General features: G+C 50.0%; 1 protein-coding gene and 1 non-coding gene across 4 annotated transcripts; both read right to left on the bottom strand.

Annotated features, from left to right (window-relative positions):
• Positions 1–3152: 3152 nt before the first annotated feature.
• Positions 3153–27038, bottom strand: CPA5 (carboxypeptidase A5). Of its 3 annotated transcripts, XM_003261331.2 has the most exons (13): positions 26628–27038; positions 25942–25999; positions 25236–25444; positions 24015–24096; positions 21729–21863; positions 12198–12296; positions 10641–10742; positions 9339–9440; positions 8885–8995; positions 8371–8461; positions 4314–4513; positions 3895–3979; positions 3153–3476 (listed from the first exon to the last, which is right to left on the bottom strand). In XM_003261331.2, the coding sequence occupies exons 3-13, from the start codon at positions 25349–25351 to the stop codon at positions 3289–3291; spliced, it is 1311 nt and encodes a 436-aa protein (XP_003261379.1). In that variant the 5' UTR covers positions 25352–25444; positions 25942–25999; positions 26628–27038; the 3' UTR covers positions 3153–3288. The 3 variants fall into 3 exon arrangements, with proteins under 3 accessions (XP_003261379.1, XP_003261381.1, XP_003261382.1); XM_003261333.2 differs by lacking the exon at positions 25942–25999 and having other exon boundaries at positions 26628–27013; XM_003261334.2 differs by lacking the exons at positions 3895–3979; positions 25942–25999 and having other exon boundaries at positions 26628–27013.
• A 272-nt stretch (positions 27039–27310) lies between these two features.
• Positions 27311–27414, bottom strand: LOC115838158. Its single transcript, XR_004033199.1, has one exon. It is a non-coding gene; the product is annotated as a small nucleolar RNA U13 (small nucleolar RNA).
• Between the last annotated feature and the right edge of the window lie 541 nt (positions 27415–27955).

Raw genomic sequence — 27955 nt, 5'->3', positions numbered from 1 at the left:
ACAAGGCAGGAGATGTAGACAGAGCCACCGGGCAGCACCTTGGGCCTTTTAAGAAGACCTCCATCTGGGGCCAGGCGCAGTGGCTCATGCCTGTAATCCCAGCACTTTGGGAGGCCGAGGAGGGCAGATCACCTGAGGTCAGGAGTTCAAGACCAGCCTGACCAACATGGAGAAACCCTCTCTACTAAAAATACAAAATTAGCCAGGCGTGGTGGCACATGCCTGTAATCCCAGGTACTCAGGAGGCTGAGGCAGGACAATCTCTTGAACCCGGGAGGCAGAGGTTGTGGTGAGCCAAGATCGCACCATGGGCAACAAGAACAAAACTCCGTCTCAAAAAAAAACCCAAAAAAAACCCCTCCATCTGGACAGCAGTTTCAGCCTCAACTTTTGTGAGCTTGATGGCTGTACAGAGATCTGGCCAAGCTGGCTGTGAGAACAAGTTCCCCATCCCTGATCCTGCAGAGCCTTGGCCGTGAGTTGGGCTCAGGTTCTGAAGGCAGATGATGAGCTAGCAGGCTGCAGGTCAGCCCCAGCCCTGCCACTCAGGACCTGTGTGCCTTTCAGCGACCATCCTGTCTCAGCCTGAGTCACTTCCTTGGCTGAAAATAAGGACAGTAATAGTCCTGCCTCTGAGAGCTGTGAGGAGGCGACATGTTGAATCCCCTAATGCACTTGGCACCATGCCTGGCACATTGTAAGTGCTAGAAAAGAGTTTATTTCGGCTGTTACTGGGAAGCTTATCAGAGCCCAAGGCCTTCTGCCCCTAGGCCAGTTCTTCTCCAATTTGGCATTTGAATCTCCTAGGCCCCACGCCCCAGAGACTTGGATTTAGTAGGGCTGGGATTAAGCTCCCAGGTGATGTGATGCCTGTGGTCTGCAGACCATACTGCTTTAGGCTAGGGCCAAGGCAGCCCCCAGGAAGTACTCTAGAGAATGACTGGCCTCCCTCTGTGGCAGCCATCTCCAGCCCCAGTGGACAATGGCAGAGTAGGGAGACCCAAGGCCCAACTCCCCCCGGAAGATTGGAATATATTCTTCCTGGGAGGCAGGGGAACAGGGATCAGTGGGTATTTGAAGAGACCTCAGAACTCCTTGGGAAGTTGGTAAAAATGCAGATTTGGGGTGTCTACCCCCAGATATTCTAATTCAGTCTGGAGATGGAACTAAATCCCTTCCTGTTAAACAAGTCTCCATGGATTCTGCTGCAGATGGGCCACTGGCTGTGCTTGGACAAATGGTGACAGTGGTTTTGGAGTTTGACAAACCCAAGTTCAAATCTTTCTCAACCATTTTCTCTCCATGTGGCCTGTATGGCTTTTAAAACATCTCCGAACCTTGCTTTCCTTATCTAAAAAAATGCACTTATTAATACCAGGAATACCCTCCCCAAGAGGATGAAATAAAAATAAAAATATTTGTATAGACAGCATAAAAGTTATAATCACAGACTCCACTGTGCAAAGGTATAACTTGCTTTATTTACCTCTAGCTTGTATTAACTTAGCCCATGACCTCGAATTTCCACTAGCAGCAGAAAACTTTGGGTTGGAAATTCTAGCTAACTTAGACGAATTCTAGCTTTAAAAAAAAAAAAAAAATGTCTCCTATGGGAAACTTCAGCTAAAATCAAGATTTTCTCCTCCTCTGCTGCTGGCTGTTCCCCTGAAGATGAGCTGGGTTGTTCAGGGGTTAATTACCCTCACTTCCTCAGGGCTTCCATGTGGCACAGATGGCCTTGGGCATCTACATGCCCAGCCAATGCCCAGCCAGTGCCCGCTGTGCCACCATGGCCACTGACTGCACAGCCCCAGGCTTGGCCTTCTGGCCTCCTCACCTGCCAACCTTGTTTCTTTGCTCAGAGCTCTCCACAGCTGCACCAGCCCCATGGCTGCCTCTAATCCTCTGTCTAGTCTCCTTCTTCAGCCATTAGTCATTTACTGCTTAGACACCATATTGGATATGAACCTTACTTGGAGTTTTGATCATCTCCCATCCCCTTCTGCTACCAAATGGCCCAAGTACAACCAATTTCACAGGTTGAATGGAAAGGGAGGCTAAGTTAATACACACTAGAGATAAATAAAGCAAGTTACACCTTTACACAGTGGAGTCTATGATTATAACTTTTATGCCTTCTACACAAATATTTTTGTTTCACTCTGTTTTCTTCCCTGTCTCCGTGTCCTCCAGGGGTCGGCTAGTGGCCATCCAGTTTTACACATACACACACAGACACACACACACACACGCACACAAACACACAGCCTCACTCTTGCAAATGCAAGTCTTGCTCTCACGACTAATGTTTCTGCCTCAGACTTACACAACCTCATTTGGCTCTTCCTGTTTCTAGGGGTTGTCTGCCTTCCTGAGGGCAGAGCAAACAGCCCTGCTATCCCTGCTGCCCAGTACAGCCTGCCAGTCCCATCATTTCCCAGAAGGCAGCAGGCAGAATGAAAAGGCAAAAGGTACAAGGAAGCCTGGGGCTGGGGGAAGGAGCCTTATTAGTATCTCACGAGTGCCCCTTTAACTCTCTTAGGGGAAGTGCCTACTTAACACAGCTCAGGGATGACAACCAGGATGGTGTCACTGATGATGAGGATGAGGAGAAGCTCTTCTTCCTGGATATGCGATGCTTTGATGTGCTGGCTCTGACTAGCTCTGACCCTGTGTTCCCAAGACCAAGGGAGCCTTTCAGGACACCTCGGGGGGAGCAGGTCATAAGCCAATGACTCATTCATGTTGGGTTGTGGGGTGAGTGGTAACCTCCAAAATGTGCTCCTGCTCCCTCCCTGCATGGGAAGTAAAGCCAACCGAGGCAGAGGTGGCCTGTCTGGGCCAACCTTTCCCTCAAGGTGGCAGAAATGCCCCCATCAGAAGTGCTCTTTTAGAGCAAACGTCGTCCCCTCCAGGAGCATCTTAAAATGTAGATATGCTGGGACAATGTGTGCCTTCTCTGTTCCGGGCCCTGAAAACACTGCAAGAGGAGAAAAGCTACAGCCTCTACCCCCTTATTTTCCTGAAGGTAGCCTGGAGAGTGAAGAGGCTTCCCCCACATTTCAGGCTCCCCTGCGGCATGAGAAGCAGCCTCTCGTCCCCTTGTCAGTGCTGAGCCCATAGGGGTGGTAGCCAACACTAGAGGCAGCGAAGCCTGTTCAAACTTGTATTTATTTTCTAAGAGGTCGGGATGAGGGCATGGGGATGGGGATGCATAATGTGTTTCAGGAGGAGCCGCAGACCTTGGGGAGAAGGATGGAGCCTCCTGCCCCGCCCTCAGTCGTGCTGCTAGTAAGGGTGATTCAGGGTGTGCTCCATGATGGTCCGAAGCGCCATCCATGTCTCCTGGGCCGTGGGGATGATCTGTGTGGCCGGCAGCAGGAAGCCATAGTGCCCAATATCCCGGAGCTCAAAGCTGAAGGCATACTTGATGCCACTGTCATAGGCCCAGTCGACGGTGATCCCACTGGCCACATCTAGAAACAAAAGGTCCAAAATGTGTCCCCAAAAGGAAGAAGGGGATGTGGCTGCAAGGTACAGAGGCATCCTGGGTGGGAAGTGAGCCCTGGGAGCCAAACCCCCACCCACCCCAGGCCACACCAGGCTTCCTGCCCAGGCCTCAAACGGGATCACATCCGTGCACCCAGCCCATTCTCTACTCCTGCAAAAAGAAAGCTCCTGCAGGCTACCAGGCTTAGGAACCTTGCAGTAAACCAGGCACTGGGAGCTGTGCACAAAAGCTACCAAGAAACAGCTGCCTGGGTACCACTGTTCACCCTTCTATCCAGTGTGGGAGGCAGTTTTGGGCCAGCCCAGCTAGATCCATGGCACTGCCCTGCAGCCAACCCCAGGCAGATGTGGTGTCTGAAGCAGGGCCAGGGAAGGCTCACTCACAGAGGGTGGTGCTGATGCTGCCAAAAATGTACTCGATCCCATGGACCTTATACAAGGCCTCCACCGCATCCTTGGCAAGATCGTACTGCAAGATGACATTGGCGGGGTGAAAGGCAGGGGCTCCCCGGGGCTCCTGCACACTCCCCCACCCTCACCAGCTGGTGAGAAGCATGGATTTAGGAGTCCTAGAAGTTGAAGGTGGAGATGGCCCTTGTGAGAAGGGAGCACAGCATCTCCAGCTTTGAACTTGATCACACGTGAGAACAGCAAGCTCCCCCTACCCCATCCCCGCACCACGGGGTCTATCAGTCCAGACCGTTGCTTTCAGAGTAACAACCTGAGCCCTCTGGGAGTATGACAGATATGGATTTTCCTGAGAAGCGGTCTCTTCTCCCCAAGCCCTAAGCAGCCAGTCTCACCAACTCCCTCTGATTTGAAACGGGCTCCAGTGATCGGCCATAAGGGTACATGAGCATCTGAGAGTAGCTGTGGATGGAGATCAGAGCCTTGAAGTTGCCATGGGCTGTGATGAAGTTCACTATGGCAGCCACCTCCGGCTCCGACTGAGGGGAGGGCCCGTGATAAGTCTCTGAGCAGGGGTTGCTGTTAGAACCATTTCCTGGAAGTAAAATAAAGCCACCCAAAGAGTCAAATCCCCACGTGCGACACAGACGGTGCTCACAAAATACCTGTGTGTTCCCCTACATTTCCCAGCCTCCTTTGCAGTATGACTGAAGTCATGTGACTACTTTGACCAATGGAAAAGTGAGCAGAAATGACATGGCACTTCTGGGTTGAGATTGTTAAGAGCAAGTGTGACTTCTCCATGCTCTTTTCTGTCTGTGTGGCTGGAAGGAAAAAAAAAATCCAGATAGAAACAGCCTCCTGGATCCCTCTCTCACTGCGGAAGAAAGCTGCCAAGGAGAGTCACCTATTCATGTTGGACTTTGTGTGCATGAAAAACAAACTTTTATTGTGTTAAACCACTGAGATTGGGATGGATATTTGTTACTGCTGCATCCTCTAGTCTAATATGTCAGAGGACTGCAGCCGCACCCTACCCCGCAGTTCTGAAGCCCTGCAGGGAGCCCCCTCGGCTTGTCCTGTGGTCCCTTTAAGAAGGTGGGCCTGGCTCAGAAGTTGCATCCAGAGGAAACTGTAAGTCTCTGCCCCAACCCCGGCTTCCCCTGGTGAGCAGCAAATGCCTTTAGGCTGACCCTTCCTGGGTGTGCCATCAGTTGAGGGCTCAGACTCGGTGTCAGCTGAAGCTTTGCCACAGCCATGGCCCCAGGTGCGCCATGAACTTGGGGTCTGGGGATATGGGAAACCAATATGGGAGGATAGTTCCCCATAGTTGCCTGAGGCTGTTCTGGGAGCCAGAGGTGCAAAGAAGTCTTTGAAAATTCTTCTTGGGGACTTAAGATGAGGGAGAGAACAAAGAGGAGCAGGGCTTTTATTCTTTTCTCAAGTTTCATTTGTTTCCATTTCCCCCTGGACTCTTTGCCTTCGCCCCATCTCTCTCTTCCTCTTCCACTCCTCCTCTGCTTTTCCCTTATTCCTGAGGGGAGGGTTGGGCTGCGCTGAGCTGGTCAAGACTTTGTAGGCTAAGGACACACTTGGAAGGAGTCATCCCAGTTTCTCTTCTCTCTCCTCTTCCCTGGAATGGTGGCACCGTCCAGAGATCAGGGATCGCCTCAACTTCTGAAGTCTCCTGAGGAGGCCACAGCATTCCTCTTGACTCCTGGGGCTGGGGACTGGCCCATGGACCACTTCAGATGATGCTCTAGGAATGCAGCACACAAGTCCTCCCCAGGAATGCGCAGGAGGCCAGGCACGGGTGGGAGGGATGGTCTACAGGTTACTCATTACACAGCCATTCAATTAAGGCAATAACAAAACCATAAACAAAATCGTCCAGCCTGAGTCACCGACCCAGACACACACTCTTGCTGGCCCCAGGGAGGCCCAGGGAGCGTGACCCCTCTCGGTTTGGTGGTCCTCACCTGGGATGGGGACCCTGGTTAGAAGGGGATGTGCCGGCAGAGCTAGGGGGTGGAAAGGCAGCCCCCAGGCTGGAATCAGCCCATCTAACAGCGGCCTTGTTTGTTATGTCTGCCGGGAGCTCCTGCACCTGCTCCACTTGATGAATGACAAACAGCAACAGATGCGCAGAGCGGGGGAGGTTGAAGGCTTTGTCTGCCTTTGCGGCCCACGCACAGAAAGCGGTTCCCCTGCCAACGACCAGGTGGCTTTGCCCAAATATGGAGAAACACTTCAGGCCATTAGTTCTGGTTTGAGCTAAGCAGAATAAACTAATCTTCCCCTGGCCAAATGGGAATTGGCTGCCTGCATCTCTGACGTTCACAGTCGAGGTCCTCTGAGTCCGCCTGTTTCACAAGTACCTGCTAATGGATTCATTAGCTATTTATTTTTCCTTCTCTAAAAAATGTAATTTGTAGCAAGGGGAAATCTTTGGAAGGACATGGTAAATTATTAAAAGCAGTGATCTCTGAGTGGTGGGATTATGGGAGCTTTTTGCCCCCTCTGGGCCTTTTTTCCATAATTGTTTTGTACATTGTGTGTACACATATTTTTTTTCCTGTGGTGAGACCCACAGAAGTTATTTTCTTTAAGAGGTAATTTATCTTTCTACTAGCCAGCCTATCTTAGGATCCATGGATACTCACTCCAGTCAGTGCTGAGGGGCCACATGGATGCCCCCGCTGAGGCAAGCGTCTGTTCATTTGGAGGTGGAAATGCCTAATTTTGCATGGTCTTGTTCCCTTACACAAGCAGTTACAACCCCCACGCTAGGGCCAGGGGCCTCACTCTCAGTGCTTTGGGGCCATCCTTATTTTTCAGTGAGAACAGACCCCAAGAAGTCAGATTTTAAAAGCAATGGGCATCCAAATCTAAAATGTTCTATCTCATTGGTTGGGACACCAGCCTATAGGTCTGATTATCAACAGCAATGACACCGTCCCCTGTGGAGCCAAACCCTGAGCCCCCGGTGAAGTGCAGATGCCACGTCTGGGGGCCGAGGGCTGTGTCTGTTCTGGAATCTCTGTCATGACTGGACCCATCAAATTGTCCTGCCCATCAAATTGCTGTATTTCCAGGGCCCATGGACCTGTCTCTGAGCTTTCTGGAGGCCTCAATTTCCCAATCCCTATGCCCCTCGCATGGTAAGGGAGATAATCAGGGAAGAACACCAAGGAACTCAGGAGAAAGCTGCCCCTCCCCCTCACTGGGATCAGACAGCTCTGCAGGTATACACCAGGGTCATAAAGTAATGGGTCAAAAATAAAAATCAGGCTCAAGCCAGCCTTGATGATAAAGAATTGGCTGGAGGCCAGGTGTGGTGGCTTATGCCTGTAATCCCAGCACTTTGGGTGGCAGAGGCGGCTGATTGACTTGAGCCCAAGAGTTCAAGATCAGCTGAGGGAACATGGTGAAACCACGTCTCTACAAAATTTTTTAAAAATACAAAAATTGGCTGGGCGCAGTGGCTCATGCCTATAATTCCAGCACTTTGGGAGGCCAAGGTGAGTGGATCACCTGAAGTCAGGAGTTTGAGACCAGCCTGACCAATATGGGGAAATTCCATCTCTACTAAAAATACAAAAATTAGCCCAGCGTGGTGGTGGGCGCCTGCAATCCCAGCTACTCAGGAGGCTGAGACAGGAGAATCATTTGAACCCAGGAGGCAGACATTGCAATGAGCTGAGATCATGCCACTGCACTCCAGCCTGGGCAACGGAGCAAGACTCAGTCTCAAAACAAAAACAAAAATTAGCTGGGTGTGGTGCTGTGTACCTGTGGTCCCGGCTACTTGGGAGGCTGAGGTGGGAGGATCACTTGAGCCCAGGAGGTCAAGGCTGCAGTGAGCCATGATCATACCACTGCACTCCAGCCTGGGTGACGGAGTGAGACCTTGTCTCGAAGAAAAGAAAACAAGAAAAAAAAGTGGTTCATTCTATTGGACACTTGAAACTATTGCCCTGGCCTCCCCAAAGGGCAGATTTCAGGTCCTAGCTCTCGGGGAAAGAGTTCAGAGGCATTTCTTCGTGTTGTGCTCCCTTCAGGGCAGGGCTAGGGATATTTTAGGAGCACCATAAACTCTGGATTTTGAACAACAAGCAAGGCTACTTTGTACCTCCTTTAAGCCTTTCTCTGTCATATTTAGGACTTGACTCATGCAGTTAGTCCTCATTTCAGGAGCTGGGGGCTCCCCTAAATGTTTCCCATGAAGGTTTGGCACATGTGTACATTCAACACACACACACAACCTCTCCCATACCCACAGCCAGTCTGAGGTATGTACTTGCCTGTCCCTGGCCGTGACTCATGCATATTAGCTGACTACATTGTCCCGTGCCTCCCAAGTTGAGTCGACATAATCTGACTGAGTGGGAGAACCTGCCATGGGCCAACACCTCTTCTCCAACCCTGCCCCAGGACAGCAGGTTGCCATACCTCCAAAGCCTGACTTCCAATTCCTGTTGAGATCCACGCCAATGCAGAAGATTCCAGGTCTGATGGACTTGTTCTTCCGCCATAAGCGGTTCTGGGAAAGCCCAGGTCAGGTGACCTCATTCGCTGGGCCCATTCCCAGGGATGGGAGCCTCTGATATCCTGGCCTATGGGGTAGGGGACCCTGGTGGGGCAGGGAGGAGCAAAGGGAAGGAATTGCCAGGACAGGATGACGCTGGCATGGGGCTGGGCCAAGGATGCAGCTCAGATACTGTGCAGTTGAAGTCAGGGTCTGGGGAGAGGCCTGGGCACAGGCTGCCAATTGTGGCCTTCCCTGGGCAGCAAGAAAGAGGTCAGAGGGCAAGAGCCTGCAGGTGCAGTACCTGAGCAGCCCTCCTGCCCTTGGTGAGGGCTTCTGCAAAGAGGCTCTGAAGGGGCTGGTTCCCAAAGCACAGTGACCTTTTCTCCATCCCCCTAGAGCTGACCCCCTCCTTCCATCCTTCCCAGGTGCCCTCACCATGCTGTGGGTAAAAGCAAACCCATCAGGGTTTGTGACGAGCTCTATGAAGATGTCCATGGCATTCAGTATGTCTGTCAGGACACGGTCTTTGCCATAATCACTGACAATCTGCAAGAAAGAGTGAGGAGGGATGGGAGGCCCTACTGGATCTCCTGGGAGGTGGCACAGGACATTTTCACAGCCAGTGGCTGCAGGAAGGGGTGGCATGAAACCCCTGAGGTATATCTTTTATGCAGAACCAAAGGCTTGGATTTTAAACAACTAGAAGGCAGGGGATCAATGTGGGCTCCGTGCTGCAAAAGGTAAGAGTGCATGGTGGCTGCTCCAAAGGGCAGGATGGAGACAGCACCCTGAGTGTAATTGTTCAACTGAAAGTGCCCTTAAATAGTAAGTCCCTGCCCCAGTTGCAGCCCCCATCATGGGTGCACCTTGGCTACAGGTCCATGCTGACCTTATTGGCAGTCCAGATGCCGGTGGCGTGGGTGATCCACTCCCGGGAGTGAATTCCAGTGTCAATCCAGATGGCTGGGTGCCAAGAACCTCCAGTGCTGAACTGAGAAAAAGAAGCGGGCCCCAAACCAAGGTTTGAACTCAGACAGCTACTGTCTCTGGGCTACCTGGAAGGAGGCCCCCGAGGCATCCTCAGTGCCTGGGGAAGCTTTAAGCACTGGGTAAGAGGGTGTGTGTGCAGGTGCCTGTCCATGTGCCCAAAAGTGCACACGTGTGAGGGCCTTTGAAAATATGGTGGTGCCCTTGGGGAGCAAAGTGATCCATCCAGAAGCACAGAATTTCCCAGGGTTGAAAGTATCTTAAGACCAGAGTTTCTCAAACTCTAGTGGGCTACATGAGTCTCCTGGGGATCTTATTCCAGTGCAGATTCTGACTTAGTAGGTCTGGGGACGGGTCTGAGGTTTGGCATTTCTAATAAGCTCCCAGGTGATGTCGATGCTGCCATGCAGGGGCCGTGCTTTGAGTAGCAAAGGCTTCAGACAACATTAGAGAAAGAAGACCACGGCCCTGGAGAAATGGAAGCAGGGACAGGTTAAGTCAAATCCCAAGTTAGGTGGGTTCACTTGGCTTTTCTGAGGAGCCCACCAGAGAATCGTTGAGAGTGGCTGCAGGCACCTGTCCTTCCTGACAGCTGATGCTAAACGCCCTGCAGGGTTCACACTCCCGGGTGCCCTTTTGGGCGTGAACTAAGAATTGCTTTCTGATGGGCTCTGCATTCACCTCTCCTATTTCCTTCATGACCCAGGGAACTGCAGGGTCCTGAGTTTGCTTGAATTCTGTTCCAGTGGCTCCTGTGAAGGGCTGGGAGGCTTCTCTATAGACTCAGGCATGTCTGCAGGACTGTCTGAGCCAGATGACCTCGTTAGCAAATGGGCCTTCTGTGTAACTCTCTTCCCATAGAACAGATGAAGCAACTGAGGTAATAGAACGCCAGCTCACTCACACTCACACCCCAAGTCCAGGGTGACAACTGCCACTCTGCAGCCCCAACTCCTTAGCCATCCATCCTCCCACCTACTTCCTGACCAAGGACAGGCTAGGTCACCACACTGTCACCTCTTCATACCTACAAGGGTGGATCTCTGAATGCCACAACCCCAAAGTTTATGGGTCACCTGGAGACAGGAGTAGACACATTATCCTTCTCCCAAAAACTCCCACCCAGCCACTACCCCATATGAGCTCAATCTTATGCCAGAGGCCCTCAATGTAGAGTCTACAGGTTGATGCTGTTGGCTTTTACCTTCAGGACAAGAATTGACCGGTTTTCAAAACTGTTGCCAATCTGAATTTTTGAGACAATATCGGAATGCTCCGTTACAAAGTTGTCAATCCAGCTATATATCTGAAAGGAAAGAAGTGTGTAAGATTGGCAGTTAAGCAGGAAGAGGGATGAACACCAGGGCCTCTCTGAATGTTCTCCCTGCCCCTTCCCACTCTCTTCAATGCTTTGGATATTTAGACCCTCGAGGGTCTAAAAGAACCCAGATAAAGAATTGCAAAAATAGAGCACTCCCTCAGAGCTAAAGGAAGTGAGTTGTGATCTTGCTGGATTCCCAGGCTCCTTGCTCTGTGCAGAGCTATGCCTTTGCCTGGGAGAACAGTGTGTGCTGAGCCTGCTGAAATCCCCAGGCTTGACCCACATGGCTCTCTCTGGTTAGAAATTCTCTCTTGCCTCCATTCTTTGGCCCATTCAATCCATTTGACAGATCTGACAGACCTTGTAGTGTTTTTTTTATCTTCTTGCTCCTTTTAGACTGTAAGCCCCTTGAAGGCAGGGTTCTTGTTTTATTTATCTTTGGCATCAATAAATAGTGACAGACTGTATTATTTCATTCTCTTGTTCTTTCAATACATTTAATTGAATTAAATATATGAAAGAAAATGGATGCTCTATTGCATGACTTGTGAAGTGGGAAAAGCAATGATGATAATAGATGGATGATATCAAGAATGTCATGTCCTTTGACATGCAAAATGAGACACGTGCCTTGAGTTCTTTTCTGGAGTGGGCATCCCTGCACCCTCTGTGTACATTTTCCTTTATAAACAAGTCACTTGCCCTGGCTGGCTGTAACTGTGATCATGAACTTTCTCCAAGTGAAGGCATCTCCCTTTTATTCTACAAGCATGGCTGTCCAAAGTGCCTGGCTTCCTGCCCCTTGTATTATATACCTCAGCACCCATGGCTGGGGCCACTAAACACCAGGACTGGTCACGGAGAGGCTGAGAGCCCTAGGTCCCTAGCTGGAGGATTGGATATGTGTAAGAGTTAAAGAAAGAGGAAAGAAACACAAAATGTGGCTTCACAGTCAATGACAGGTTTATTTTAGAGAAATAAACCCAGGAGGGGCTTCTGGCTGATTTTGTCCTTTTTATAACTATAAGGACTGGATTTGGGCAGTTTTTTGATCAAGGGGAACTTAGAATGGTGGTGTTTGTTCAAGATGGTGATGCTCCTGCTCTGTCAAGATGAAGGTAGCTCCTACCTGCTCTATTCTGGCCCATAATGGGTCCCTGCCTTAGTGTTCTGCCTAGTAGACCCATTACTCTGCACTGTACCTCCCTAGGGCCGTACAGTTGAACTATTGTCCCCTCTATCTGAATTCTGGCTTCCAGATCTCTTTGAATATGACTCTCTGCCTAAGAGACCTTTACCTAATGTCTGCTGTACAGTCCCTAAGTGTCAGTCACAGTTTCCCATAAACCGTAGAGTCCTTCACTAGTTTCTGACTGAGTCAGGAGACCCTAAGGGGCCCAAAGACACAAGAGAGCACAGAGCTTGACCGGCCATACCTACCTCCTCCAGCGTGTGGTATGAGGAGTAACTGAAGCTGCTGGTACTGCGCTCCAGCCGGCGGGATTTCGCCATGGCCTCTCTTTCCTCATCAAGCAGCACCTGGGTGATGGGTAACACATATTGGAAAGGAAGGGGAGAGCTGGGCTGGCTATGCCTCTTCTGAGCCCTGCCTCTGCTGGCTGTGCATAAAGACAGCAGCAACACAGGAGAATGAGCCACCGTGAGTGTGAACTGCACAACAGAAGGAAGGTCCAGGTTGCTGGCTGATTCTTCTGCCTGGCAAGCTGGCAGTCATGCTGCCATTTCCCAAATGATCACAGGGCAAGGAGTCCAGAGAGCTGGGTTCTAGGTCTGCCTCTGCCACTAACTGGCTGTGGAACTTACTGGGCCTTAGTTTCCTCAGCTTGAAAATTGGGAAAGCAATATCTGCCTTTCCACCTCATAGGATAAAATGCAATAATGGATTTGAAGGTGTTTTGGGGGGACAAAAAGGTGCTCACAGTCTACTGCCAACATTGCTTTTGCACTCAATAAACACTCTGTTGAGTCAGGACCCAAGCTGAACCATGTGCACTGACGCCCCTGGGGGAAGCAGAGGGTTCCCCTGACCCCCAACATTAACTCCACTTCCAGGAAACAGCCTAGACAACTGGTACGCAAGCCATTCAGAAAGCCAGGCATGGCCAAAGTCAGTCCAAATCATTATGATTAATGTGCCAATGGTCTTTCACTTACCTCCTAAACACAAGTCTGGATGAGCCAAAAGCAATGTCCTTGGGTATCAACATGGAGTCAAGCATTCAAGCCTTACATGGTACTTCCCGCTGCCCATACAGAGGGCAGTATAATGCCTGGTTGGGTTAGCCACTCACTCACTGCTCAGACCACCTACATAATCTTGGGACATTTTTCTCTGCTTGGGTCACAGGGAGATGAGCTAGTGTCCTTCACCCAAGCTCATGCCCTTATAATGGCATCCAGGAGCCAAGGCACCCCAGGATTTGGCACAGACTGTCCAGTGTGGGAAGTACTCAGGTCCTCTGCCACAGAGGATACTGAGAAAGCACCCTCATTAACCCAAGTTGCCCTTTGTTTGCAGCACTGGGCCACAACTAAGTCTTGCCAATAACTTATTTGGGGCTAGAGCCTTAGTTGACCAATCTTCTTTATCTTCATGATCTCACTTGATCTAGTCAGACGACCTGATAACAGGACAGAAATGAGCTATTTGTGTTTTAGAGCTAAAGCAGATTGGAGTGGTAAAGGGACTTAATGGCAAAGCTAACAAGTGGTGGAGGTGAGATAAGAACCAGGCATTCTAGTCTGTACCCTTGGGTTCCTTAAGGCCAACTATCAAAACTAAAGGCCAACGGTAATAACACATATGCAGGTTGGGCATGGTGGCTCACACCTATAAACGCAGCACTTTGGGAGGCCAAAGCAGGAGGGTCGCTGGAGCCCAGGAGTTTGAGACGAGCCTGGGCAACAAAGCAAGGCCCCATCTCTACAAAAAATTAAAATTAAAAAATTAGCCAGGCTTGGTGACGCATGCCCATAGTCCCAGCTACTTAAGCTGAGGCAGGAGGACTGCTTGAGCCCAGGAGTTGGAGGCTAGAGTGAGCTATGATTGAGAGTGAGTTATGATCGTACCACTGTACTCCAGTCTAGGCAACAGAGCAACACCCTATTTCTAAACACACACACACACACACACACACACACACACAGAGGCACAAAAACACACAAACACAGATATGTTTATGTCTGTGAGTATGCATATGTATGTGGACAGAAAGAGCATGCAAATGTTAACAACAGCTAAAAACTCCATTGTACTATTCTTTCAATTTGAAAGTTTTTACAATAATGAAAAATCACGCTCAGGGGTCTGAGCATAAGAACACAAGACACTAAAATGCCAAAAATATAAACCAAAATGCTCACAATGCCTGCTAAGATAGAAGAAGGCAGATTTGGAGTAAATTTTTTCTATCCTCTATTTTTACATTTTGGCAATGTGCTTATACTACTTCAATAAGATCTTTTTTTTTTTTTTTTTTTTTTTTGAGGTGGAATTTCTCTCTTCTTGGCCAGGCTGGAGTGCAGTGGCGTGATCTCATCTCACCGCAACCTCCGCCTCCCGGGTTCAAGCGATTCTCCTGCCTCTGCCTCCCGAGTAGCTGGGATTACAGGTATGCACCACCACGCCTGGCTAATTGTTTGTATTTTAGTAGAAACAGGGTTTCTCCATGTTGGTCAGGCTGGTCTCGAACCCCCAACCTCAGGTGATGCACCCACCTCAGCCCAGAACTTTTAAATGAATAAATAATAGCAAAACCAAAAGCCCTAATGGCTACCGTGGAGTCTTCCACCCCCGTCAGGAAGAGCGGTGTCCCTCCCCACCCCACCTGCCACAGATGAGGCAATGCCTAATGACTCACTCATCCCTGAGGCCTAGTCGGCTCGCTCACAACGCTCAGGTTCATAGATTTAAAAATGGGACTGGAAATTGATGTTCGGGGCTCACTTCATTTTTGAGCACCAACTCCATGCGAGGCAATCACAGTTGCGATGTTTTCCAGCTGCACTGGCTGGCCAGGGGCAAAGCCGGGATTGCTGGGTAAGTTAGATACGGCTGGAGGAGCCCCGGTCCTCTCTGGCCCTTCGCAAACACTTCTGGGAAGCTCTAACAAAAGGAATTTGTCTTCTTCCCAGGAAGCCGACCCAAATCTCAACAGCCTACCATGACCAATGTGTGCCCGGTGCCATCAGCTGTGACGAGCAGCTGCAAGGAAGACAGCAGCCTGCCAGCCGTGAGGACAAGGCAAAGGGTCTCCAAAGATCTGGTGGAAGCCTGAAGTTGGGGTGAAAGTGGAGGACAGGGAGGAGAAATCGGGAAAAAAAAAGGACCAGAAGACACAATTTTCCCCACACAGCCTGGGACACCCACAGGAAGACAGGACCCAGGAGGCTGTCCTTTGTTCCACACAAGAGCTTGGAGGCAAATGGGAAGTCAGCACCAAACTGCAAACAACTTTCCAGACACCCTCACAGCCTTGTGAATGGAGGTGACACCCTCTTTCGAACTGGGAATTCTCAGCCCTCACAGCTGGCTCCACTTCCAGGAACAGGAATCTGCCTTGGCCTGGAAAATGCACCAGTGTTTGCTCCATTCCTGGGGCTGGGGGAAGGGGATGGGTGACCGAAGAATGCGGTCTGGCCACAGGCTGAGGAATGCCTAATGACAGCCCTGTCAGCCTTCTCAGGAAAAAATAACAAAACAAAGAAACCAACCAACTCAGAAGTAAGCCATCTGCCTCCCTGGAAGCCATAACCTGACAGGGAAAGCAATACCTCGGTGTGAATTAATTTACGATGAGTCAGGAAGGATGAGGGCCCTAAGGGAAGAACAGTCTTCCGGGTTGGGTAGGGGAGGAGGCAGCGGGCCCCCAGTGCTGAAGCTGAGGCAGAGGAGAGCAGGATCTCTCACAGCCGAACTCCAGCCACAGATGCAAAATGGACACGGCTCGTGGAAACAGAGTGGATTGGGGGCTCTGGGACAGCAGCCGCTGCCTCTCCTCCCAGGTTCCTGGCCTTCTCTTCCAGGTCTAACATCTGCAGTTAGCAGCTCTGTGGCCAGTAGCAACTCCAGTCCCGTGGCACGGGATGTGGGGGGTGGCTGCCCATCTGATGTTTTCAGAATGGACCCCCTCAGAGGTCAAGGCCAAACCACAAGGCTTCCCAAAGAGGCAAAGTTAAAATGCCACACAGACAACAGTGATGACCGCTGAGGGGACAGATGGCTTGAGAGTGGAGTCTGAGGGTGCGGGAGCTCAGATTAAACCCTGATTCTGCCACCAACTCCATCAAATTACTAACTTCTCTGTGCCTCAGTTTCCCCTTTGTAAAATGGAGGACATGTTATCACATACTTTATCATGTACTTTAAAATGTTCTCATGAGAGCCAGGTGCAGTGGCTGACACCTGTAATCCCAGCACTTTGGGATGCCAAGGCAAGTGGATCACTTGAGGCCTCCGGAGTTCGAGACTGGCCTGGCCAACACGGCAAAACCCTGTCTCTACTAAAAATACAAAAATTAGCCGGGCGTGGTGGTGCGCGCCTGTAATCCCAGCTACCTGGGAAACTGAGGCAGGAGACTTGCTTGAACTCAGGAGGCGGAGGTTGCAGTTAGTGGCGATTGTGCCACTGCACTCCAGCCTGGGCGACAGAGCAAGTCTCCATCACACACACACACACACACACACACCCCAATGTTCTCATGAGGATTAGAGCGGTTAATACATGCTAAATGCTTAGACTTTTGCCAGGTATGTAGTAAATGCTAGTGAATGTTAGCTATGATGATGAGGAGGAGGGTGACAATGATAAGGAGGGTGATAATAACTTTGGGGTGACTCCAGGGCTCTGTGATGGAGCATTACAAGGCATGACCAGGAAGTCTGGGTTCTCCAGAGGTAGGATAGCTTCTGTAGGACTTGGAGGGCAGAAAGCCCCCATTAATGGTCATCTGGGTGAGTCAGTCAGCACCTGAATTTCAGTGGCCCAACAGAGGGGCCTGGGTCCTCTTCTGTCCCTACCCCCATGATGCAGGCAGGCTCCACCTCTCTTAGGGTTTTGCCCATCACTGCTCCTGTCTTCCCTGGCTTCTCCTGCAATCTTTCCTGTTGTCTTCTTCTCCTCTCTGGAGCTGCCACTCACCCTCAGACCAGCCAACAGCATTTCTACCTTTGAAACTCTGCTGTTCAAGCCAGGCATGGTGATGCACGCCTGCAGTCCCAGCCATTCAGGAGGCTGAGGCAGGAGGATCTCTTGAGCCCAGGCGTTCAAGGCTGCAGTGCGCTATGACTGTACCTGTGAATAGCCACTGCACTCCACCCTGGGCAATATAGCAAGACCCCATCTTAAAAAAAAACAAACTCTGGTGGTTCACGCCTATAATCCCAGCACTTCGGGGGGCTGAGGCAGGTGGATCACTTGAGGCCAGGAGTTTGGGACCAGCCTGGCCAACATGGTGAAACCCTGTCTCTACTTAAAAAATAATAATAATAATAATACAAAAATTAGCCAGGGGTGGTGGTATATGCCTGTAATCCAAGCTACTCGGGAGGCTGAGGCATGAGAATTGCTTGAGCCTGGGAGGTGGAGGCTGCAGTGAGCCGAGATCATACCACTGTACTCCAGCCTGGGTGAGGGAGTGAGACCCTGTCTCAAAAAGAAAACAAATAAAAAATAAAAACTGTACTCTTCAGCTAGCAAGATAATAATTTAAAGAAGTAAAGAATTAAATTATATAGGCAATGAGAAAATGGTAAATGTCAACAAGAGTGAAATGGGAAGGAAAGAGGAAGTTGGGGAAGTGGGGAAGAAGAAGGGTACAATTTAAAATAAGATGAGCAGTCTGGTGTGGTGGCTCACACCTGTAATTTCAGCACTTTGGGAGGTCGAGGTTGGCAGGTTGCCTGAGCCCAGGAGTTCAAGACAAGCCTGGGCAACATAATCAGACCCCATCTCTACAAAAAATACAAAAATTAGCTAGGTGTGGTGACATGGGCCTGTAGTCCCAGCTACTTAGAAGGCTGAGGCGAGAGGATGGAGTGAGCCTGAGAGTTCGGGGCTGCAGTGAGCCATGATTGTGCCACTGCACTTCAGCCTAGATGACAGAGTGAGATCTTGTCTCAAAATAAATAAATACAATAAAATGAAAAGCCTTATGACCATTGCAAGGGCTTTGGCTTTTACTCCAAATTAGTTGGGTTTTAAGCAGAGGAACAACATGCTTGAATTTGCAATAGTTTTAAAGGACATTTCTTGCTGCTGTTTTGAGACTAGGTAATAAGGAATCAAGGTGGGGAATGGGGGAGAGCAGTTAGAAAGCAACTGGAAGAACCCAGGTGAGGGACGAGATGGCGCATGGGCCCTAGGGGGTGGTGTGGGATGTGCTAAGATCTATTCTGAAGGCAGCGATAAATCTGTTGTTGATGGGGGGTTTGAGGAAGGGGTGAAGAATGGCTCCCAGCTTCTGATCTGAGTGACTGGAAGGATGGTGTTGCCATTTCCTGAGATACAGAGGGCTGTGGAGGCACCGATGAAGGGCCAGGGGAGCTTGGTCTGGACCTGGAAAGTTGGAGATGTCCATTGGACCCCCAGGTGGAAACACTGAGTAGGTGGTTGGATCCAGGAAAGGAGGTGCTGGCTGGAGACAGAACACAGAAGTCCTGGATGCCAGGAGAAGAGACAGGCTCCAGGAAGGAGAGAGTGACCAGTTGTGCTGTTGGAAGAGGAACATTGAGAGTTGGCCATCGGGTTGGATCTGGAAGTTGCATGTGACATTGTCGAGGGAAGCTTTGGTGAAGTGAGGGGGTGGGCAGCCTGCCAGCAGAAAGGGATGGAGATGACAGGGACAGTCAGTATTTTCAGGAGTTTCAGTCTATGGGGAAGCATAAAAATGGGGTGATGGCTGGAGGGGAGAGGGAAGGGATCAAGAGAGGGTTTTTTTAAATGGGAGAAATAACTGTATTTGCATGGTGATGAGAGTGATCCACTAGGGCGAGGGAAATTGGCAAAGCAGTATTTACACTCAATTGTATTCTGCTCTAGATGGTCAAAGTTTGGGTGATTTTTGTTTTCTCCTTGTGCTTTCCACTATTTTCCAAATTATCTAACATGAATATTTATTAATTTTGTAATCAGAAAAAAAGCCATTAAAAGCCACAGAGCTGATTGCTCAAGTGAAGTTTTTCCATGGTGACTCATCCTAGGGAAAAAAAAAAAAAAAAAAACCAAAGGGCTGAAAAGAACGAGGAGGTGAAGAAAAATTAAATGCAAATAGAGCTCGCTCGGAATCAGATAATTTCTTGCCTGGCCCACTGCAATTTCCTCACCACCCTCCTGCCTGTCAATCTCTCCCTGGCCCTGTCCCCAACTCAACACTGTCACTGTCAGGGTGGTTTTTCTGAAATGCAAATCTGATCGTGTCAAACCACCTCCCATGACTACCCCCTAGTTGTCAGGATAAAATCCTGACCTCATCACATGGTGGAGGGCACTCTTTGTGATGGGGTCTGGCTTCATCGCCAATCGGGGTGGGGGCCCCCTTCCTCTGGCCAGCCCCCCTCACCTGCTCTTCAGCGCACCGTAATTACCGCCGTCTCAGAAGCACGGCGTGCAGTGCCTCTTGTATGCGCTCCCATAGCAACCGCCCTCACTCCATCAGCCGCTCATCCACTCCATTGTAACCACCGATTTACTCCCCTCCATCCCCGGCCCCCGCGACCCTCCAGCTGTCCTGGATACAGGGCCAGGTTTTTTATCTCTGTGTTTCCAGCCCCTTGCCCGATGCACAGCACACAGTAGGGCCCTCTGTGTCTGGGAGTGGAATGAATGGCCCTGCCTCATGTTTCTCAAGCATCCCTCTGATCACAGGGCAGAGGGAAGGAGAGATTCCAAAATCTCCTCTGCCTCTGGCCAAAGTGAAAACCAGCATCGAGGTTTTCCAGCCTGGTCCTAGCCACCAAACACGACCACTCCTCTTTCCTTTCCTCCTCCTGATGAATGTCCATTAGTTCCACTGACATTTATCAAGCCCCAACGAAGCAGCAGGTCCTGTGGTAGGTGCTGGGATAGGAAGATGGATATGGAGCGTGGAGCTGAACCTTGGCTGAGGGGAGGGGGCCAGAGGAACAAAGACCCACATGTGAATAAGGTCGTGCCTGTCCTGAACTCTCCAACAGAGCCAGTCATTCAGCAGACAACCACCGAGGGCCCACCCTGCAGGGGACATTGCCGAGTACTTGGCTGAGGGGATCCAGGGGACAGGGAGAAAATCAGGCCCGTGAGTCTGTATCTGAAATACAAGACGGGACGCCAACAACCCGAGGGGTGCAAAGTCCTTCCGGTCCTGTTAGCAAATCTCAGCTTCCCTCCTCCTGGACCCCTCCCCATCAACAACCCCTCAACACATCAACACATCAGCCACCCCCACCCCCAGCTCCCTCTAAGCCAAAATATGATCTCAAGTATGGCAGTGAGTGCTTGATCCCTGCAGGAAGTGCGAGTTGGTGAAAATCCTGCCTGGCTGGATCAAGGCTAAGAGGTCAGAGCATTTTCCTGAGAGGGAGGGCAAAGCCCTAGAGGGACTCGGGGCTGCGGATGTGGGGAAAGGACAGGCTAAAGCCAGAGCGGGAGGCTCAGAGGGGACTCTGGGGCCGTCCCTGATGTGCAGAAATCAACAGAAAGTTTTTAGAGACCTCTGTGTGTCTGTTTGCCAAATGCTGCGGAGTTCCCAGGGTGGGGCTGAACCAGGGAAATGGAAACTTCAAAATAGAGGCCTGGGCTAAAAATGAGAATGCAGTTCTATTTCTTTTGATGTGGTAGCCTCTTTTGTCTGCGGGAGTTTCCCCATTTTTGTTTGTGGGGGATTTCATTAGAGAAATATCCCCCCCACACACACGTTGAGCGGGAAACAGATGTGCCTGATGAGGGATAAAGGTCTTTGAAAGGACCAAAGTGCCCCAGCCCTGCGCTCGCATGGGAACGGAATGCTGCCTGATGCGTTGATCCCCTGACATACGGTGTCAAGTGTGTGCGCTCCGGGAGGCTCTGTGTTCCCACAGTCGGAGCCCTTAGGGGAGATTAGCGCCATACAACAAGGTTGGGAATGAAATCCTTATGGATGCAGTTCCACAGGTACATGGCCAGCAGCAGCAGCTGCAGAAAGATGCAGCCAGGGAGGCTTAACCAATGAGTGGTACCCACAAAGATCTCTAGGAAGGAGGCTGTGCTACCAGCACCTTTCAGGGGCTCTTTAGGATATACTGGAAAATAGAACAATTGAAACAGAATTTCATGATGTTCAGAAAAGATGCAGGGAAAGCAGCAGGGAGACTGGGGTGTCCAGGATGAAGGCTACCTTTGTCCTACCCAAGAGCAGGTCTGTAGCTGCCTCTCCCAAAGAGGTTCCTCTGGGAGAATCCTGCCTGGGGGAGATGCCCCGTGCAGACAGCCATGCAGTGGAGGTTGGGGGAAGTCAACCACACCAGTGCTCTGTGTGCTTCTTTCACCATTTCCCAATCCTCTGAAGTAAAGCCGTTCCCCCAGGCATTGGATGGCTCAGACACAGCGGGAACAGGAGGGAGTGGTCAGATAAGCAAAGGAAGAAGCTATCCAGAGGCACCTTCCCACGGTGCCTGGGGAAGACCCCAGCTACATCCTCCTGTCTCTCTTCTCCTCGTGCCTTTGCTGTTTATTAGCTGCAAATCCCTCCCCAGGAGGACTCATCACAGGCGCCCTCTCCACTCCCACACTGTGAGTGCTTCTCCCATGAACTCTGTCCTAGCTTCAGATTCTGAGAAGCGTACAGCTCATTTCCTTCCACAGCATGTTCACAAACACGCCGATGGAGACCCAGAAACCACATGTCCACTTTTAGCCCCGAGAACATCTCCTCCATGTTGGGCCCCAACCAGAAAGGAAGGAGGAAGGCAGGGTCCCAGCTGGGGCAGGGCCTCACCTGGATGTCCTTTATCATGATGCTGTAAGCAAGGCCACGGGACTCCAGATAAGCTTTGATGTCGTTCAGTTCGGAGAAAGGAACTCTCATATCCACGGGGAGGCTGGGCCTGGCTGGGCCACGCCAGAAGTCCACCTTGTTCACCAGGGAAAGAGAGAGAGAGCTGCGTTACTCCATGTCCTTCCACACAATCCTGTAGGTGACCACAGAGAGCCAGAGAATCTCTCAGCCAGTAGAGACCCTCTTTCTACGCAGGAGATGGGGAGGGGGTGTGATGTCCCAAGGCCCCCCAGCGGATGCCTGAAACAGCAGATAGTACTGAACCCTAGACTGTGCTCTTTCCTATACATACAGATTTGGGATACAGGTTTTTTTGTAATTTTTAATTTTTGTGGGTACATAGTAGGTGTGTATATTTCTGGGGTATATGGGATATTTTGATACAGGTATACAATATGTAATGATCACATCAGGGCAAATGAGGTATCTATCACTCAAGCACGTATTCTTTGTGTTGCAGACAATCCAAGTACTCCAAGTACACTCTTTTAGTTATTTTAAAATATACAATTAAATTATTATTGACTATAGTCACCCTGTTGTGCTATTAAATACTAGATTTTATTCACTCTATGTTTTTGACAGACCTATAATAAAATTTAACTTATAAATTTTTTTTTTTTTGAGATGGAGTTTTGCCCAGGCTGGGGTGCAATGGCATGATCTCAGCTCACCGCAACCTTTGTCTCCCGGGTTCACACCATTCTTCTACCTCAGCCTCCTGAGTAGCTGGAACTACAGGTGTGTGCCACCATGCCCGGCTAATTTTTGTATTTTTAGTAGAGACAGGGGTTTCACCATGTTGGTCAGGCTGGTCTTGAACTCCTGACCTCAGATGATCTGCCCACCTTGGTCTCCCAAAGTGCTGGGATTGCAGGCATGAGCCACCACACCTGGCCCTAACTTATAAATTAGGCACAGTTAAAGATTAAAAACAATAGCTTAATAATAAAATAGAGCAATTATAACAAATGCCAGCATCACTACTCTTGTGTTTTGGGGCCATTATTAAGTTGAATAAGGGTTAGACGAACAGAAGCACTGCAACACCTTGACAGTCGGTCTGATGACCGAGATGGCCACTAAGTGACTCACGGAGGGGAGTGTGGACAGCGTGCAGGTGCGAGACTTCATCACACTACTCAGAACAGCTTGCAATTTAAAACTTATGAGTTGTTTCTTTCTGGAATTTTCCATTTAATGTTTTTGGTTGACTGCCAATCAGCAGGGACTACTGTACACCTAAACGGGCCGCAGTCACGTAATGAAACCCTAAGACTGAGCGGAAAGACTGGGACAAACAAAATCCCCAAGGCACTGAGGTTCCTTCCCTAATTCCAAGTCCTGTTGCCTCCACACCTCACTCATACTGATTGCAACTTCGTCTGGATCCAGAGACCCCTAAAGAGTCCTCAAGGTGAGGCCGCTCATCATCTGGGACATGAACACGGACAAGAACACTGGTCAGGAAAGGGAGGCATCACTGTTCCCATCCCCGCAGAAGTAGGAGAGGCCGAATCTGGGTCTCTAGGTCAGCCTTTTGCAATGCCTATTTTTCAATTAGTAAAAGGGAGAGAATGATCATAAAGCATCATGAGTCCCAGTCGACGGGACACTCAGACAAGTAGGAGCAAGGGCTTTGACCACATCCAGGAATATCTGGTAGTTCCAACGGCCCCCTAACAAAACCCTTCTATGTAATAGTCAAAGTCAAAGAAAATGTTTTCCATTGTGAAAACCTGCAGAGGACAAATGTTCTCAGGAAAGATGCTCAGGCTGACAGGGACGAACCCAGATAAAATACAGGTTTGCCAAGCTAAGCCATTTCACTTGGGAGGCCAATGTATCCAATCTCCATGCTACGTGGCATCCCACCCAGAGACATTGTGCCCTCCCACCTGTGTGGCTTTAGGAAATTCTGTGTGGCTTTAGGAAATTCCTGCTGTTTGGAGATCGGTGCCCTGATGGGTCATGCAGCAGCTCCCTATCCAGGAGAGAGTGGGTGGCTAGAGGAGACACAGCCTAAAAAGCAGCCCAAATTTCTGGGCAGGTGTCCCTGATTTTTCCCGAAGAGGAGCTGTGCACATGTGATTTCCCACAGGTCTGTACTCTTTGCAAGGACCTCAGGAGGGCAGGTTTGGGGTAAAGGGGGGCAGGACAAGGAGCTAAAGGTGTGAGCCACTGAGGAGGGGGTGGGGGGTGTCCTCAAGCCTGAGGAGTCCTCACCTTCTGGGGCTTCAGGCCCTCCATATCCCTGAGAAGTGAAAGCTGCTTCTCATCTTTGGCCAGGACTCGAAGAACCTGGTGCCTAGAAAAACACAGGGAGGGGCGGAGGAAGCTGCAGAGAAGGATCCCTGGAAGACTGTGGCACTTGGAAGGGGCAGACTGGAGCAGAGGCCCAGCTGAGGGCCAGGCGGGAAGGCCGGGAGGGACCACATGAGTAGAGGCTGAAGGAGCCCTGAGCAGGCAGGACTCGCAGGCAGCTCTGAGATGCACATGGTCCTTCAGTCTAGAACCAGTGGGCTCTCCAGCCCCAAGGACAGACCACCCCGGGGGCTAAATAAAGCCTGTCAGTGCTACTGCTGGACTGAAGGCCAAGCCAGGGGAAGAAGAAAGGGAAAGGAATGGGGAGGGGGGCGGTGTGTCAAATGAAAGGAATGAAGGGGAGAAAGGAATAGACACAGGGGCTGGGGGGACCAGTGTGGCCCCAAGGCCATGGTCTGTCTCAACGCCCGGAAGGTGAGATCAGACAACCTCACCCCACCTGACATGGAGGAAGCTGAGCTCCTTCCCTTCCCGATGGAGGTGGGTGGAATTTTCGTATCCAAGAGGCTTGTGGTGTGGGCTCTGGGGTGCGACACCCGGGATGGGGTTGGTGCCCTCGCAGGCCGGCTCTGAGACCATGGGTGAGGAACCCCATCTCTACACTAGCTGTGTCTCCTCTTCTCTACTGTGGAGCACTGTGGGGCATCCACCTGTGGACCTTGGAGAGGCTCAAAGTCCATCCACAGAGGGCCTGGTGTGTAATACTAGAACTTCCTGTCATTTGAAGGAGGACAACACCCACATCCATTTTTGGTAGGGGTATGTAGTCTTGTGGGGGCTACAACTTCTCTGAGAATCAGAGGAAAGCTATGAATGCTTCCTCCACGAAGAAGCCCCTGTTGTATAGGAAAATTGTTGCATGTGGTTTCAGGGGATTCTTGGAGCCCTGGGGCTTCCTCCTGGACTCTGGATTAAGAACTCCGGATTTGGGGAGGACCACCAACGAGCCAGCCCCGGAGCATGAGAGTGGGAGGCTGCGGAGCTGGAAGTGGGTTCAGGACAGGAACCCACATCCTGACTCTCCGCCTTGATCAGGCACCAGCAGGGCAGCCACCTCCTGCTGGGACATCCAGTCCCCTCCTCCCAGCCAGTCCTCCCTCCCACTGCGGAGCAGCCACTCACCCTGTGAAATTCATTTGGCCCAAAGCTGCTGCCAGGATAAAGCTGAAGACCAGGAGTGTCCGCCTGTCCACAGGGGATGGCCCAGGGCACGTCCCTCCTCCAGGGGTGCCCTGCATGCTTCTTCCTCCTGGTGAGCTTCAGGGGCTTTCCTTGGGCACCATGGCCCAGGCCTCAGGACAGCACAGCACCTAGAGGCTGGAAGGCCCGTCCTGAGAATGAGCATTAGGCTGTCTGGGGCACCTTGCATGTGGCTCCCACATGCCAGGCCTTGGGAGAGCTAGGGCTGCCCCTCCCCAACCCAGCACATCCTCTCCTGGGAAGGAGAGAGGGAAGAGAGAAGGAGGAAGACAGGCCCTTAGCTTTTCTTTTCTCTCAGGAGGTTGGCCAGGGCAGCCCCTTGTGAGCATCAAAGCTTCCATCTCTGGAGAAAGACCAGAGTAGCCAGCAGCCCTGGGATACTCCTCCTTTCCTCCCTCCTCTACAGCATCTTCTCTTTTGCTCTTCTTCTCCCCCTAGCCCACTCATGCTTTCCCTGGGCCATATCCTCCTTACACATAAGGTGTGGATGCCATTGAAAGACCACTGGGCTTAGAGACAGAGACTGGGTGCTCACTTCTCGTCTAAAATATCTGGGGCAGCTGCCCTAATCTCTAAATCTCAGTTTACTCATCCATCAAATGAGGTTAATCATACCTCCCCTCCCTACCTCACAGGGTTTGAAGGGGTATAGATGAGACAACTTGAGTGAATTGGCTTGGTAAAGCCTGCAAAATGCAATGTATTATTATTTCAAAGGCATTAACTTTTACTCACAGCTGCATTTGAGATCAGTCCTCCAGTGGCGATGGGGAGAAGGGGAAGAGAATGGAGAGGAGAACAAAGGAAATAACTATATATTGTATGAGAAGGAATTCAATCAAGATTCCCCTTTCTCTGTCTTCAGGTGGTCATCATTGTGCTAGCACAGATAGTGGGTTTTCTGCTAGACATGAAGGTCACCGCAGTCATTATTATAGTTCTCAACAGACAGCAGAGTCAATTTCTCAGTCCTGCTGAAGCCCCACATAGTTCCCTTTATAGTTTGGGAATAGCAGGAGTAAAGCAGGGGCCAGCACACAAAGCAGTCATGTTGGAAGGAGAAAGTGAAAGATGACGCCTGAATGGCAAATGATGAATCTAACAGAAAATCCACAGGGGGTGGGGGTAAGGCAGAAGCTGAATCCAACCAAGTCCTTCAGCAGAGGACGTCAACAATAGGCCACTTAACTGTCACTGGCGATTCTCAGAAGCCCCCCCTCCCCATCCAAACTATCTCAGAATGGCCGATTAACTGGCTATGTGTGCAAAGAAGGGAGCTCTTTTATCAACAGAATGCCCTGCTCCCCCACCCACCTGCCCTACTCCATTATTTTCTAGTTCAGCTGTTCAGACATGCCAGAGTCTCCTAGAACCCTGGCTTTAGGGACTCTCAAACAGTAACATTATCAAAGGGTTTAAGGACATAGAAAAGAAAGCAGTTATGCTTTCCACTCAAGTAACATTCAGCTTCAGTAGCAATGGAGATAAAAGGGCATACTGCTAAACAATAGCTCAGGAATTTAAAAGGAAAAAAACAGAGATAGTGCTAGTCACCAAAAGTATCCAGCGTCTTCTTGTTCAAAAACATCATTTTAAGCCACCAATAATGAGACAGCTATCCCTGTACTTGGCTTAAGGGTGGGAAAAGAGAGAGAGTGAGAGAGAAAGAATAAGAGCAAAAGAGAGAGAGAGAAGCAGTTAGGAATTTTTGAGAATTCTATGACACAGCTTCCAATAGAACTTTCTGTGATAATGGAAATATTCTATGTCCACACCCCACAATAGGATAGCCACTAACCACTTGAAATGTGGCTAGTGTGATTGAATATTGATTTTGGAGTTATATTTAACTTTAATTAATTTAAATAAAATTTAAATAGCCGCATGTGGCTAATGGCTACCATATTGGACAGCAGAGTTCTCTGGGAATTCACCAACCCTGAAAGCACCATCTCCAATGGCTGGATTTGTTTTTGGTTTTGCTTCCTCTAAGTTCATGTTAGACGGGTAACGTGTTGATGTCGTAACAAGGTTTGAGGGTGACACGTCTCACACACGCATGCGTGAGCACCCAATTATCACACTTATGAACTGCAATTATCAGCTTATGGCTGGATTTGAAGCGGAGACACATAGCTATGCTTGACCTAATACCTCATGTTGGCTTTTCACTTATAATTAATTACTCACCTAATCATTTACTCAGTAAATGTCTTCTGAATACCTACTTTGTTCCAGGCCCTTGCTAAAGTCTGGAAGCAAAATAGAAAGCAACACATATCTGGCCCTTACATTTCTAAAGGGGTAAGTAGAAAATTAATTTAAATAGCCTGCAGATAATTGGTGACCCCACGACATAATGGTAGCCCATCTCACTCCAGATAAATGTAAAACTATAGATGGTGTTTGTGTTACAAGGGAAAGGCACATTGTACCATGAGGATGGGGAACATGGGCTCCATATAGACTGAAGGAGAGTTTCCCTAAATTAGAAATTTTATTGGAGGACTTTTATTTCCTGCAGGTGGGTGGGTTAGATACCTAAGCAATCTTGCCCAAATGAAAGAACTCAAATGCAGGATGAAATATTTTTAGTAACAACTTTTTAAAGCCATCGCCGGGTTAGCACAAAAATAAGAATC

Source organism: Nomascus leucogenys, chromosome 13, assembly GCF_006542625.1.
Source record: "Nomascus leucogenys isolate Asia chromosome 13, Asia_NLE_v1, whole genome shotgun sequence".
Taxonomy (NCBI): domain Eukaryota; kingdom Metazoa; phylum Chordata; class Mammalia; order Primates; family Hylobatidae; genus Nomascus; species Nomascus leucogenys.
This window is presented reverse-complemented; position numbering and strand designations above follow the sequence as displayed.

Excerpts from the sequence above, each read along its gene's own strand:
- CPA5 (XM_003261331.2), bottom strand. The coding sequence starts at position 25,351 with ATGCAGGGCACCCCTGGAGGAGGGACGTGCCCTGGGCCATCCCCTGTG. Across the intron at positions 10,743-12,197 it reads CATACCACACGCTGGAGGAG|ATATATAGCTGGATTGACAA; the intron begins GTAGGTATGGCC and ends CTTTCCTTTCAG. Across the intron at positions 3,477-3,894 it reads CAGCATCAGCACCACCCTCT|ATGTGGCCAGTGGGATCACC; the intron begins GTGAGTGAGCCT and ends TTTTGTTTCTAG.